This window comes from Hemitrygon akajei, unplaced genomic scaffold (assembly GCF_048418815.1).
Source record: "Hemitrygon akajei unplaced genomic scaffold, sHemAka1.3 Scf000105, whole genome shotgun sequence".
Lineage (NCBI taxonomy): Eukaryota > Metazoa > Chordata > Chondrichthyes > Myliobatiformes > Dasyatidae > Hemitrygon > Hemitrygon akajei.
In genome coordinates this window covers 1,354,766-1,371,061 of record NW_027331991.1, presented here as the reverse complement: position 1 = coordinate 1,371,061, position 16,296 = coordinate 1,354,766, and the positions used below count along the sequence as shown (strand labels likewise).

Sequence of the window (16,296 nt, the reverse complement as noted above, 5' to 3'; positions counted from 1 at the left end):
TATACCCAAATCGCAGCCTCAACCAACCTCTGTGGCAACAAATTCCACAGATCAGTCATCTTTTCGCCAAAAAAATTTTCTCATCTGACTTTTTAGGGGAAGCATCTTTATTCTGAGACCGTGCTGTCAGATCACAGACTCTCCGTCGACTGTATCCAGGCTTTTCTGCATTCGGTAGGTTTACTTAACCATACATCCCTCCACCACCCCCACCGTCCCTCTGAACTCCATCGAGCACAGGTCCAGAACCATCAAATGCTCCTCATGCATAACACCGATCATCCTGAGATTATTTATGTAAAGCTTGTTAGCAACAACTCTACTGAACACATTTCCAGGAATAACGGACAAATTGGTACCAGGATAATTTAAAGGGAAACGTTGTGCTTTCTTTACTGTTCTACTATCACATGTGTTGGCGCGTGGCCAAGTGGTTAAGGCTTTCGTCTAGAGATCTGAAGGTTGCTAGTTCGAGCCTTGGCAGAGGTTGCCTGTGTGTCCTTGAGCGACGACACCGGTGCCAAGCTGTATGGGTCCTAATGCCCTTCCCTTGGACAACATCGGTGGTGTGGAGAGGGGAGACTTGCAGAGATTCTAACGGAGGCCTACAAACTATCACAGCCATTTTCATTTCCAGGTTAAGACAGGTCCATTTCATGAAATATAAACCAAGAAATAAAAAGAAATTGGAATTACCAGAAACACTCAGCAGGTAAGGAACAGCTTACAATACAATTCAATTAATAACATTTCATCAGAATGACTTCAAACATTTTCAGTTTTTAGTGCAGATCTCCAGCACAACTACATGATTTCCACTGTGTGACAGTGGGGGGGGGGGGGGGGGGATTTCCAAACACAGTTTGAACACCAAACTCAGGGTCTATTTCTACTGTTGTAAACACGGAACAGCCCATTTACTCACAGCCTCTCCCTGTGAGGGATGGAATGGGAACTCATCCTCTCCTCAGATTGGGAGTCATTGCTTCCAAAGGAACTCCAGGAACAAACATCTGATCCCAGACCAGAAATACTCGATCAACACCTCACAAGCCCAAGCAGCTCAATCCCGGGTCCACTTTACCTGGATCAAAACCGTGATCTCCCAGGACCCAACCTCACAGACTCACACAGCTGAATCTGCCACTCACCGATCCTGAGAGTCTCACACATTGTCCCCATATCTCACACTGGGTACTGCAATCCGGGATTTCCCCACAACCAATTTCCAGCTGCTCAAAATTTCTGCTTCATTGCAGAAGGACAACCATCCAGCCCCACCTGTAGAAGCACTAACTAAAGTAAAAACCAAAACACCAACAGTTCCATTTGCCTGGAATGCCGATCACAGGATTAGAGCCCAAGCACCAACTCTCCCAGTACTCTTTGCTGCCAGTAAAATGCTGCAGTGTGTCAGCCCGTCACTGTTCATAAACTAGCACCTCCACACCAATGCACAACACAACTGGTACCTGATGACCCTCCGGCATTCCAGCTAACAAAAACCGATTCTGGAAATGACTCAGCAAGGCCAAAGGTACAAAAGAACACTTCACAATGAAGACAAGGGTTGGAAGAAAGTTTGCTGATATATAATATTGAGGAGGTGGGATACAAGGCGGACTGAGGATGACCCAGATGGTTGATGTATATAACTGAAGCGGGGTTGGGGGTTGTGAAGAGACTGGACAGAGGATGAACAAGATGAGCAGATGGAACCAGGTGGGAGACGGGATCAAGGACGATCACTGATGGTCCTCCAGCAACACATAGGTACGGAATGAATAGTACATACTATTGTACAAAAGATTCTAAAATGACGGAATTAGCAAAAATAACAAAAACATTACCAGATATACTTTGACCCTCCCAAAATTTTTATCAACACACCATAGGAAGTTTCCCATCCGGACACTTCATGCTTTGCATGGTAACTACTTCGCCCGTGACTGTGAGGATCTGTAGAGACCTTTGGATCCAGATCAGCACATCACAGAAACCATTCTCCCCCCAAGACTTCCCAGTCCCTCGGTAAAGCAGGCAGTGAGATCAAAGATGCCCACAACCTGGGACGTTCTCCTTTCTCACCCACCCCAGTCCGGGAGAAGACACAACAGCCATAAAGCTCCAGGACAAATGTGAGGAGCCTCAGGAAACGAGGCGAGTTTGGGGAAGTTAACGGGACTCAGTGGCCGACATCAGATTTCCCAACACAACATGGAGGATGCGTGACCGCCCACCTGGAGATTGTGAACATGCACAAAGAGATCGTTACATCTGCGGTTAAATGGGAGGGGCAAATGGGATCACATGACCGGTGGGGTCTAACACCCCAGGCATAGTCTCCAGCCTCTCAGCACTCTGTGGATATAAACAAACGCCCCTCTCATCTCCTCTCACCTTAAATGTGTCAGACATTTCAAACCCTAGGTAAAACATAACGTCAGTCCACTCTATCTATTCCTCTCATAATCTTGTAAACGTCCATCCAGTCTCACCCCAGCCTGCGCCACTCTGGAGAAAACAACACAAGTTTGTCCAGCCTCTTGTTACAGCTCATGCCCTCTAATCCAGGCAGTGTCCTGGTAAACCTCTTCTGCGCCCTCTCCAAAGCCCCCACATCCTTCCGAGAATGGGGGCAACCAGAACTGTATGAAACACTCCAGATGTGTTTTACAAAGCTGACAAGTTTTACAAAGCTGCAACACAACTTCATGAGTTTTGAACACAATGCTTCAACTAATAAAGACAACCATGCCATTTGCCTTCTTATCGACCTGATCAATCTGTGCAGTCTCTTTCAGGGAGCGATGAACTTGGAGTCTAAGATCCCTCTGATCATCGACACTGTTCAGGGTTTTGCATTTAACACTGTACTGTCTCATACATTCAGGGGTGCAGTGCTACCAGAGCTCACCGGAGAGCCGCTCCGACACCTCTGTAAAAAAGTCAAAATAAACAAGCGTGGAATTTAACAACCCCGGGTATTAAATAGGGGGATTTTACGGAAGCGGGGGTTGGGAAACGGGGGTGTTGGCTGGTGGGGAAAAATACCACTAATAACATTAGGATATTTTATCGTTTTTGGTGAAATCCTGGAGCTGTGACTGTTTTTAATTTAGGTATTTGTGAAATTCCTTCTCGCTCGACCCGTTGTCCTAGGAAGCTGGGAAATACCTGTACACAAATGTGAGCATCCTTCCGCTCTTTCCAATGGGTACCATTGGATACCAGGAAGGAGCTATATTAAGCAAGGAATGAGCATCGAAACCTATGTTTAAGAGTCGAAAATAATGAAACAAAAATTCACTGCTCGCTCATCTTCGGCCTGATTTTGATGAAATATTCAAGGTAATCATCCAAAATCCTCTTCTACACCTGGATAAATTTAGTTTTGTTTTGGAAGCCAAATGGAAAAAAAAAAATTCTAGGCTACAAGCTAGTTTTACGTCATTTCATATCATTAGTAGCTGATTAACTCCTTGGCCTCGCTCCACCAACTGTAGTTGATTGAAAAGAGGCTCTTTTTCTCTTTGTGTTGACAGGAAAAAGAGGAATTTAGTGAGGCAATGAACGAGATGAAATGCATTTCCAAACCTCCCAAATGGTTGATCTCCTCCCATTAACATTTGCCACTTCCACAATACAATATTTTCTATTCGTATAGTTGCGATAATAATTTATGTAAAGATTCAAGCTTCTTTAACTTTTTATATATTTAAACACTAAACAGGATGTATAAAGGTCGAACCATGTAACACCTGACGTGTGAGGATATTTTGAGTATCGATACTCACAGGTACACTTCAATATATTGAGAAAGGGATGGAGCAGTGGACCCAGAGTGAAGTGATAAGCAGGTGAGAGGACGTACAAAGACAGAGAGGATGAGAGGGAGTGGGAGGGAGGGGTGTGAGGTAAATTTGTTCACCGGAAGGGGAAATCGATATTCATGCCATCAGGTTGGGTGGAATATAAGTTGCTGATCCTGCACCCTCAGGGTGGCCTCATCTTGGCAAGGGATGGGATGACACGTCGGAACGGGAATGGGAACCGGAATTGAAATGTTTGGACACCGGGAAGTCCCGCTCGGAGTGGAGAGTTCAAAGGTTAATTTATTATCAAAGCAGGTATTCATAACTAACGCTGAGTTTTTTTCTTCTCCAGAGAACCACGAAACAAAGAAAGCATGAAATTCGTTCAGAGAGAAAAAAAATGAAACTCCCTCCACACCCCCCGCATCAAAAAGGACGGCATCACGATCAACAACCCCCAAAACCCACCCCTCCCGCACAAAAGGGTAGAAAAATATCGACACCCGTTATAAAACATTCCCACCCGACACAACTGCGGAGGAGCCGGTGTCACCAGTGTCGAGGCGACCGCATCGGGAGCAGCGGACACAACGGGCGACCCCGGAAGATTCACAGGTGAAGTGTCGCCTCACCTGGAAGGATGTTTGGACAACGGAGAGAGTTCAACAGTCCGGCCCTTTCACTGTGACACCCCGAACTCCACATCAAATCCGTCCAAACGAATCTGGGCGAACTTTAATGACCAATAAATATAATTCCTCTCAGCGATCAGCTGTCTGAGTGATTCCCTGACTCTGAGAGGAAGGGGTATCTATGGTCCATACTGTCAGGGTGTTGAGTTTACCAGGAGACAAAGACTGCAGGGACGAGAGGTTTTCTGTTGACTAACACAATGTGTGTGGACCCCGCTGGCAATTCTGGTGTTGTGACCCGAATCGAGACAAACACCACGCTGCCCACTCTACCAACAACACGGCACAGCCGGACACATAACAGGGGACCTTACATCCCACAACACTGGATTCAGTGATGAAACCCGTGATTAATGTTTTTGTCTCACCGAAAAGTCCACTAACCCTAACCCTGCAATATGGTGTAAAATCCCGCTCCCCATACTAACACGGGTTATACAGACCAAAGAACAAACTGCCGGAGGAACTCAGTGGGTCGGACAGCATCTGTGGAGGGAAATGGACCGTCAACATTTCGGGCCGAGACCCTCCCTCTGGACTGAGAGTGGACGGGAAATAGTCAGAGAAAAGAGGTGAGGGGTGGGGATGGGGCAAGAGCTGGGGAGTGAGAGGTGGATCCAGGTGAGGGGGGAGGTGGAAGGTGAAAATAGTGACAAGGGGGGGGGAGGTGAGTGGTGGGGGCAACACGGGGCTGCAGAAGATGGAAATTAATTCCATAGAGGATGAACAAAGAGGTTAGAGAGTATTTGTTATAGAGAGTGCAATGAAGATTCACCTGACTGATCCCTGGATCGGTGAGGTCATAACCTGAAGAAAGATCAAATGTGATAACTCTAAATGTCATTTAGAGAGTCGAGGACTGAGAGGTGAACACATTGAAATGCACAGCATCTTTAGCGGTTGAATCAGGGATCCCAGTATCTGAAAAAGGGAATGGGAATCGAGCCCGTGACTCTGTGACCTGGGGGTGGAGGGAAAGGGATCGGGGTAGATATGGTGTGGAAAAGTAGACATGTATCTGGTGTAAATATGGAATAATGTGGGGAATGCGGCGGATGGGTCGGGCAGTGTGTGAGGTGAGAGGAGCAGAGTCATCGGTTCAGGTGGGAGTCCCTCCACCCGTCACCTGATCCCGTTTCCTGTTCACGTTTTTCTGCAGATCTGCAGCATTTGCGGGTCACTGCTCTACGTGTCCGTGTAGCTTCACTTTTGTCCCCTTCAGACAACGCAGTGAGATCCGGATCAAGTAGTTCCACACAATTAGAATAGTTTATTACATTTTTTTTCTATTTTTGTACTATATATATATACTTATTTTAAATCACAATTGTTAAAATCTTTTGTTAAGAATTAGGTTCTACTGCTACCGCAGAGACAACGAATTTCATGGCATATTCCGGTGCTATTAAACTTGATTCTGATATTAATATGGGAGACCCACCACCGGTCACCTGATCCCATTTACCGCAGATCGTAATGTGAGATTGAAGCATCTTCCATATATTTGCTTTCCACAGAAATGACAACAGGTCAGTTTCCTTCTGTGCTTCCGGAGCAGAAGCTCAGTCTGTCTAATATTTCCACACAGTTAAAGTGGGGAATTTGTTTATTATCATCACGTACTGAGCTACAGTGAAAATCTTGCCTGATGTACCATCCACACAGATCGATACATTACAACAGTACATTGAGTTCATATACAACAAAAAAAACTGTATCAAAGCATTATGGCTGCAGAGAAAGTGCAATGCAGATAGACATATGGTGCAGGGTCACGTCGAGTTGCATTGTGAGGCCGAGTCCATTTTATCTTTCATTTGGCTTATAACTGCAGACAGGAAGCCATCCTTCAGCCTGGTTGTACACCAGGTACAACTTTAAGGCTTTTGTATCTCTTCCCCGATGGGGGAGCGGGTTTGCAGCAAGAATGTCCAGGTTATGAGGTTCTTTGTGTACATGGCCTGCTTTTCCGAGGGAGGGGAAGTGTAGGGAGAGTCCATGGAGTGGAGGCTTGTTTCCCTGATGTTCTCTGCTCTCCAAAGTTCTCTGCAGTTCCTTGCAGTCATGGGCAGAGCAGTAGCCATACAAAGGCATGAAGTATCGACAAGGAGCTCAGAGACCTCGGCCTTCACCCTGCCTTGTGTAGCTGGCTCCTGGACTTCCTGTCAGATCGCCAGCATGTGGTAACAGTGGGCTCCATCTCCTCTCGCTGTGACCCTCAGGACACATAACCCACAGGGTTGTCTCTTTGGCCCTGTCATTTGCTTTCTGTGCACCCATGAGTTGTGTTGCCACCCACAGCTCCAATCTGCTAATTAAATTTGCTGAGAATACTACATTGATTGGCCTAATCTCAAATACTGATAACAATCGATCAAATGCCTCCTGACAAGGTTCAGTCCAAACAAACTTTTCACCCTTCTTCAGGAGATTAGTCAGAGGAAGAGCGATAGCAGCAAAGTTCTTACAGAACTTACGATAATATCCATCCATTCCCAGAAACCTTCTAAGAGCCTTCTTGGCAGTCAGAATAGGAACTTGAGAAATTGCCTGGACTTTTGCCTGAACAGGAGCCAACTTCCTTTGACCTACAACATAGCCAAGACAGGTCACAGAGGCATGGCCAAATTCACTCTTAGCCAAGTTAACTGTAAGGCTGGCCTGCGAAAGCCTGTCAAACAGCTTTTCTACTGCAGAGATATGCTCTTCCCAAGTGTCACTCCCTGTGACTAAGTCATCAATATAGGCATCTGTGTGTTCTAACCCTGGAATTTCAAAATCAATCATTATCTGGAATGTTCCTGGAGCATTTTTCTTTCCAAAAGGCAAAACATTGTATTCATACAACCCAGATGGTGTCACAAATGCAGAAATTTCTCTACCTCTGTCCGTCAATGGAACACACCAATACCCTGTCAACAGATCAATCTTTGTAAGAAATTAGCTATTCCAACCTTATCGATGCAATCATCTACCCTAGGGATAGGATAGGCATCTGTTTTTTTTTTCTGCATTTACCTTCCCATAATCAGTGCCTCTGAGACCTACTGAATCTGTTTCCACACTTACAACAATTGCTCAGCCAATTTACATTTTCTACGTTCATGCGATATGGGTGTTGTTTAATCGGTTTGGCTTGACCAATATCTGCGTCATGTACTACGACCGTGGTTTGCTTGGGAACATCGGGAAATAAATCTTTAAACTTCAGAACTAATTCCTTCAGCTGTTGTTGTTGCTTTGGCTGCAGATGAGCCAACTTGTTATCAATATTTTCTAGAACAACGGAGTTCATTAGTCTAACTGGGACCATGTTTGGCTTTTGAAAAGTCTCAGACGAGTCTATTGTTTCATTCTCAGGGTTGCCAGATTCATATATTTTGACAACAACACTCACAGATGGTGCCTGATTGTCAAAATAAGGCTTTATCATATTTATGTGTATCAGCTGTGTTAGTTTACGTCGGTCGTGTGTTGTAATAACATAATTCACATCATTAAATTGAGAGACTATTTCATACGGTCTATTGAATTTCACCTGAAGTGGATTCGTCAACATAAGGCAAGCACCTTATCCCCCACCCAGTATTTTCTTTCTCAAGCCCGCTTATCAAACCAACACTTCATTTTGTTTTGAGAAATCTTTAAGTTTTGTTTCACTAGACTACAGAATTGGTGTTGTTTATTTTTGAACTTTAAAACATAGTCTAACAAGTTAACATGTACATCCCCATCAATCCACCGCTCCTTTTACAAGGTCAAAGGTCACCTCACTCTGCGACCAAATACGAGTTCAAATGGAGTAAAGCCCAATGATTCCTGAACCGACTCTCTTACTGCAAACAAAAGCAAATGTATTCCTTCATCCTAGTCGTTTCCATTTTCAACACAGTATGTCTTGATCATTGTTTTGGGGGTAGAGTGAAATGTTTCTAAAGCCCCTTGTGATTCCGGATGGTATGTAGACGATGTAATTTGTTTTGCTCCCAGTTCATAAACTACCTGCTGGAATAACCCAGATGTAAAATTACTTCCTTGATCAGACTGGATTTCTTGAGGCAAATCGAATAAAGTAAAAAAAAAACTCGTTAAGAGCCTTCGACACATTTTTAGCTTTAATATTTCTGAGAGGCATTGCCTCTGGGAATATGGATGCAGTACACATAATAGTTAGCAGATACTGATGGCCAGCTTTAGTCTTTGGCAAATGGGCCAACACAATCCACTATAACTTTGGAAAAGGGTTCACCGAATGCAGGTATAGGCTGGAGTGGGGCCACTGGGATGACCTGATTAGGTTTAGCCACAACTTGACAAGTGTGACAAATCCCAGCTTTAATTTCTGGTTTACCCTGGTTATCCCAGCTACTCTTTTCGAAACTCTTATTCAGGGTAAACATAACCTTATGAGTTAAAGCAAACTGATCTGCTAATCTAGCAGACACCTGCATAGTGGCAGATTCATTTCCATTTAATTACGTCTTTATGTCATCAGGCACGCACTTTTTGAATTCTTCAATTAAAACCAACTCTTTCAAGCTGTTAAAATCATCATTTACATTTTTATATGTGCACCAGCGGGAAATACACACAAATCTTTCATAAGCAAATTCCATATAAGTCTGGTTCACAGATTTCTTCAAATTTCTAAACTTTTGCCTGTATGCTTCTGGGACCAACTCATTAGCTTTGAGCACAGCCTGTTTCACTAGGTCATAATGTGTGGTGCGTGACCATGTGGTTAAGTTGTTGAACTAGCGATCTGAAGGTCATGATTTTGAGCCTCAGCCAAGGCAGCGTGAGTGTCCTTGAGCAAAGCACTGAACCACACACTGCTCCTGCACGTTTATAGCCCAGTGGTGATGATTGGTGCAGTATAAATAATCAGCTGCTTCATCAACTGTCAAAGCAGAATAGGCATGCTAAGCCTTCCCCTTTGTTACACTTTATGAGACAATTTTCTGTCTGTTTTTCTGCCTCTCCAGCCTAAATCTGCCTCTGCCTTTCCGCAGCCTCCATCTTTAATTTTTCTCACTTGTACTGGAGCTCAAGCTCACTAGGTTTACTTTCAGGAAACACCTCCAACTCCTCCACTTTAAACACACTCTCAGAAACATAATGTTCAGCTATTATCCTCTGCATCTGTGCCCTCCTCATTGTCAATTTCACCTTAGCAAGTTTTAACCTTCTAGCAAGACTCAACAACTCAATCCTTCTGGTGTCCTCTAATACCTCAGAGGTTGGCGCTTCCTGACATCGATCAACATCCATTGCTGCAAATTTTCCACACAGAAATAAATCAAAAGAGATTTCCCCAATGAAATCGATAATTTATCAATCCTCAAATTTGATCATATCCCAGATGCAGGCCCCATTTTGTTACGAACCATAACGCTTCAGAAACGAACCAGCAGCAACAGACTACTACAGGAGTCTGATTTTGACGTGAAAATCACAATGCTTATTAGTATCCACTTATAATATAGTAACTTAAGCAAGTTAAACAACAATTAACAGTGTTATGTTTATATATGTGTATAAATATAACTCCCAAACTATTGAGCTCGGGGGAAACAAGGCTTGGAGTCTTCAGATGGTAAAGTATGAAAGTTCAGTTCATCCACAAAATAGGTGATGAGAGAGATATTTGTAATTCAGGGTAAATGTCGAGAGAAGGCAGTTATGTCGAACAGCAAGGGAGATGAGGCTGAGTGCAGAGCTATGGTGGAAATCTTTGTCACATGGTACGAGGAGAATCATCTGCAGCTTAATGTGAAAAAGACTAAGGAGCTGGTGGTGGACCTGAGGAGGGCTAAGGCACCGGTGACCCCTGTTTCCATCCAAGGGGTCAGTGTGGACATGGTGGAAGATTACAAATACCTGGGGATACAAATTGACAATAAACTGGACTGCTCAAAGAACACTCAGGCTGTTTACAAGAAGGGTTAGAGCCGTCTCTATTTCCTGAGGAGACTGAGGTCCTTTGACATCTGCCAGACGATGGTGAGGATGTTCTACGAGGCTGTGGTGACCAGTGCTATCATGTTTGCTGCTGTGTGCTGGGGAAGAAGGTTGAGGGTAGCAGACACCAACAGAATCAACAAACTCATTCGTAAGGCCAGTGATGTTGTGGGGGTGGAACTGGACTCTCTGACGGTGGTGTCGTAAAAGAGAATGCTGTCCAAGTTGCATGCCATCTTGGACAATGGCTCCCATCTGCTCCATAATGTACTAGTTAGGCACAGGAGTACATTCAGCCAGAGACTCATTCCACCGAGATCTAACACTGAGCGTCACAGGAAGTCATTCCTGCCTGTGGCCATCAAACTTTTCAAATCTTCCCTCCGAGTGTCAGACACCCTGAGCCAATAAGCTGGTCTTGGACTTATTTCCACTTGCAAAGATTAACTTATTATTATTTAATTATTGATGGTTTGATATTGCTATATTTCTACACTATTCTTGGTTGGTGTGGCTGTAACGAAACTCAATTTCCCTCAGGATCAATAAAGTACGTCTGTCCATCTGTCTGTTATACAGGTTCCACAGTGTTAAAATGAGAGAACAGTTGCTGTAGACTTTATCCGTCATCTTTACAAATCTACATACGAATTATCACCGAAAGTGACTTGTCATGAGGGCTATCATCTTCAAATGAATGACCACCTCACACCCAGGCAAGGGTTAACACATAAGTGGTCTCCACAGGATATCCCAAATCAGATCCACTCCTATGGGTTAAATGAGGTGACAACCACACATTCGATGTATGGATAATGGATAGTGGATAATTAACCCACCCTTGCAGGCATAGGAAAGTTCTAAACAGTGACCTTTGGCCACTACTTCCCTGGTTTCAATCCTTCCATTTTTCATCCGTCTCCGTCTGACTCTGAGTGTCTGTGTCCTCAATTAAAACTAAACAAGCTGCAAGTCAGACTGATTCACCTTCTTAATCTCTCTTAAAATGACAGTCCACATCAAAGGAAACCAAGGGATTCATAACAATGGCCACTCCCCACTATGAACTGACTTGTGTTCCAGAAGTTGGGATGACTGAGTGAATCCTTTCCCACAGATTGAGCAGGTGAATGGCTTCTCCCGAGTGTGAACTTGCTGATGTCTCTGTAGGTTGGATGACTGAGTGAATCCCTTCCCACAGTCTGAGCAGGTGAACAGCCTCTCCCCAGTGTGAACTGACTGGTGTGCCAGTAGGTGGGATGACTGAGTGAATCCCTTCCCACATTCTGAGCAGGTGAATGGCTTCTCCCCAGTGTGAACTCGCTGATGTCTCTGAAGGGTGGAAGAGTGTGTGAATCTCTTCCCACATTCTGAGCAGGTGAACGGCTTCTCTCCAGTGTGAACTCGCTGATGACTATGTAGGTTGGATGAGTGAGCGAATCTCTTCCCACATTCTGAGCAGGTGAACGGCTTCTCCCCAGTGTGAACTGACTGGTGTGCCAGTAGGTGGGATGACTGAGTGAATCTCTTCCCACATTCTGAGCAGGTGAATGGCTTCTCCCCAGTGTGGACTCGCTGATGTCTCTGTAGGGTGGAAGAGTCAGTGAATCCCTTCCCACAGACTGAGCAGATGAACAGCTTCTCCCCAGTGTGAACTCGCTGATGTACCAGTAAGGTGGATGACTTAGTGAATAGTTTCCCACATTCTGAGCAGGTGAAAGGCCACTCCCCAGTGTGAACTTGCTGGTGTGCCAGTAGTTGGGATGACCGAGTGAATCCCTTCCCACACTCTGAGCAGGTGAATGGCCTCTCTCCAGTGTGAACTCGCTGATGACTCAGTAGGGTGGATGGATCAGTGAATCTCTTCCCACAGACTGAGCAGGTAAATGGCTTCTCCCCAGTGTGAACTCGATGATGTCTCTGTACTTGGGATAACTGAGTGAATCTCTTCCCACATTCTGAGCAGGTGAACGGCTTCTCCCCAGTGTGAACTCGCTGATGTTTCTGTAGGCTGGATGAATCACTGAATTGCTTCCCACATTCTGAGCAGGTGAACGGCTTCTCCCCAGTGTGAACTCGCTGATGCTTCTGTAGGCTGGATGAATCACTGAATCTCTTCCCACATTCTGAGCAAGTGAACGGCCTCTCCCCAGTGTGAACTCGCTGATGACTATGTAGGATGGAAGATTGAGTGAATCTCTTACCACAGTCTGAGCAGGTGAACGGCCTCTCCCCGGTGTGAACTCGCTGATGACTCTGTAGGTGGGATGACTGAGTGAATCTCTTCCCACAGACTGAGCAGCTGAATGGCTTCTCCCCAGTGTGAACTCGCTGATGACTCTGCAGGTAGGATGACTGAATGAATCTCTTCCCACAGACTGAGCAGCTGAATGGCTTCTCCCCAGTGTGAACTCGCTGATGTACCAGTAAGGTGGATGACTTAGTGAATCCTTTCCCACATTCTGAGCACGGGAAAGGCCACTCCCCAGTGTGAATATGCTGGTGTGCCAGTAGTTGGGATGACCGAGTGAATCCCTTCCCACACTCTGAGCAGGTGAATGGCCTCTCTCCAGTGTGAACTCGCTGATGACTCTGTAGGGTGGATGACTGAGTGAATCCCTTCCCACAGACTGAGCAGGTGAATGGCTTCTCCCCAGTGTGAACTCGCTGGTGACTGTGTAGGTGGGATGACTGAGTGAATCTCTTCTCACAGACTGAGCAAGTGAACAGCCTCTCCCCAGTGTGAACACGCTGGTGTGCCATTAGGTCAGATGACTGAGTGAATCCTTTCTCAGATATTCAGCAGATCACCAGCCTTTGCCCAGAGTGAACTGACTGGTGTGTCCACAGGTGGGAAGACTGACTGAATCCTTTCTCACACACAGAACAGGTGAATGGCCTTGCCCAGTGTGAACTTGCTGATGTACCTTCAATTGTGATAACCGAATGAATCCATTCACACTGTTTCAGCATGTGAACAACCTTTCTCCTGTGTAAAATGACGGGTTGCCAGTTGGTCAAATGACCGAGTGAATCCCTCCCCACAGTTTGAGCAGGAAGGATGGTCGATTGAATCCCATGCTCCACTTCTTAAATATCTGGACAGAGACAACAAAACTGGTGTGCCTTGTTTGAACTTCCTGGAGACAAATTCTTTCTTGTTTTTAACCTGTAAAAAGATTTACAAAATCCATCAATGGGTGTAAGACAACATTTCAGATGAGATTACTTGAGTTACCAAGGTTTGATCTGGTATCACACTGTTACAGTGAGGTTCTACCCAAGTTGGACAGAGAAATCATCTCCTGACTGGGCAGAGTGCTGGTATCTGGAATGACTATCAATTCCCTGATGCTCTTCCTGTTTCTATAAGAATGGGGCATTTCTGTCATCTTCAATTTGTACCTTGGCGGAGTTGGACTCTCTCCATTGGTATTATTCCCTGTTCCTGCTGAGCTGCATGGGTGCCTGGCCCCACAGTAACCGAAACAGTCTCACGCAATTAGTCTTTCTTGATGTGCATCTGGGATTTTCTTTTATGTATTATTAACTTAAAGTGCCACAGTTTTAATGCCATATAAAAAATTCCTGTTGAGGTGAATGGTTGGTCCGCACAGCTGTTAAAAAGACAGAGTTAATTTTTGTAATATTTTACATTCTTGTAGAAAATTACAACACAGAAACATGCCCTTTGGGCCATCTAGTCTGTGGTGAACTATTTAATCTGCCCACTCCCACACCCCTACCATCCAGGTACCTACATGAACCTCTTAAATGTTGAAATTGAGCTCGCATGCACCACTTGTGCTGGCTGCTCATTGCACACCCGGATGACTGTCTGTGTGAAGAAGTTTCCCTTCATGATCCCCTTAACATTTCACCTTTCACCCTTAACCCATGGCCTCTGGTTGTACTCCCACCCCATCAATCAAATCTCCCCTCAATCTCCTACACTCCAAGGAATAAAGTCCTGACCTGTTCAATCTTTCCTTATAACCCAAGTACTCCGGACCTGGCAACATCCTTGTGAATTTTCTCTGAACTCTTTCAAAGTCTTTACATCTTTCCTGTAGGCTGGTGACCAAAACTGCACTCAGTACTCCAAATTAGGCCTCACCAATGTCTTCTACAAGTCAACATAACATCCATCTATTGTTGTCAGTATTTTTGTTCATGAAGGCCGTTAGGCTAAAATCTTCCCTTCCATCTCTATCTAACTGTGATACCACTTTCAGTGAATTAAGGACTTTCTTCTACAAGAGGTCCCTTTCTTCTACAACACTCCTCCGTGCCCGACCAGTCACTGTGAAAGACCTCCCTTGGCAGGTCAGACCAAATAGCAACAACTCACACTTGTCTGCATTAAATTCCTTTTTCCATTTCTCAAACCATTTTGCCAGTTGGTCCAGATCGCACTGCAAGTTTAAATGCTTTTTTGGCATTGACTAGATGGGACAAATAGCCTGTTTCTTTACTGAACTTCTCCATGTTTCTATGGCAGAGAAGCTGGCCAAACTTGTTTGGAAGGGAAAGGGTAGGAGTGACAATTGAGCAGCAGTGGCTGGGGTTTCTGGAGCAATTCGGGACCTGAGTGATTCCACAGAAGTGGAAGCATTAGAAAGACAGGAGGACACAACTGTGGCTAAAATGAGAAGCCAAAGCCAACGTAAATGTCAAAGAGAGGGCAAACAAAAGAACAAAAACTATTCGGAAGCTTTGAGAAACCAAAAGAAGACAACAAAAAAATTCAGATGAGCTCAGTGCGTGGAATCATGACTTGTAGTCATTAATGGGTCTCAGTAGCACCCAACAGTCTGAGGCATTTAGAGGAACAAAATATACGAGGCTTCAATTTCTCTTCAAAAGCAAGGTTCCCTGGACCAGTTACCTTTCAACTTTCATTTTGGCAGGCACATACAAACTCTGCATCCTCAAAAATTCACATCTGAAGGCCTCCCACTTACAGGTACTCCTTTGCCAGGAATCAACCTGTCCCAAACCACACTTGTCAGATCCTTTCTGATAACATCAAAATTGACCTTTCTCCAATTTAGAATCTCAACCCGTGGTCCAGACCTCTCTTTTTCCATATTTACTTTGAATCTCATGGCATTATGATCACAAATTCTGTCACCACCCTGGATCATTTCCTAACAGCTTATTGCACACTTCTACATCAGGAATTCTACGTACTGATTAAGGGCACATTTGACAAACTCTACCCCATCTAGTCTTTTTACAGTGTAGGAGTCCCAGTCAATATATGGAAAGTTAAAATCACTTATTGAATCAACCTTTTTTTTTATTGGCATGGTCTGCAATCTCTCTACAAATTTGTTCCTCTAAATCCCTCACACTTCTGGCTGCAACCAAGTCCCAATATTGGCTACAATATCATAATTCCTTGTCCTGAGCTCATCTGGCTTTCCTACGATGCTTCTTGCATTGTGATATATACAGCTCACCACATTCATCGCACCAGGCTCAACCATCTAACTGCTGAATCTATGATCTGAACACCTGACTGGTGTCAAGGAAACAAATCCTCCATCATTGTCACAAAAACAAAGGAGCTGATTGTGGACGACAGGAGGAATGGAGACAGGATAACCCTTATTGACATCAATGGATCTGGGGTTAAGAAGGTGAACAGCTTTAAGTTCCTCGGCATAAACATCACCAAGCACCTTACATTGTCTGTACATACGGCTGTGTTGTGAAAAGAGCACAGCAGTACCTCCTTCACCTCAGATAGTTGAAAAAGTTGGGGATGGGGACCAAAATCCTGAGGACTTTCTACAGGGACACAATTGAGAGCATCCTGACAG

General features: G+C 44.7%; 1 protein-coding gene and 1 long non-coding RNA gene across 2 annotated transcripts in view; one reads left to right on the top strand and one right to left on the bottom strand.

Moving 5' to 3' along the window:
* Window positions 1–16,296, bottom strand: part of LOC140723236 (uncharacterized) — a 701,392-nt gene that overhangs the window by 670,814 nt on the left and 14,282 nt on the right. Inside the window, 1 exon segment of the mRNA XM_073037835.1 lies at window positions 11,525–13,637. Coding sequence (XP_072893936.1) covers window positions 11,525–13,231 — 1,707 coding nt within the window. The 5' untranslated portion in view covers window positions 13,232–13,637.
* On the top strand, window positions 3,142–4,512 carry LOC140723250 (uncharacterized). The gene is made up of 3 exons (XR_012097847.1): window positions 3,142–3,351; window positions 3,734–3,860; window positions 4,168–4,512. It is a non-coding gene; the product is annotated as an uncharacterized lncRNA (long non-coding RNA).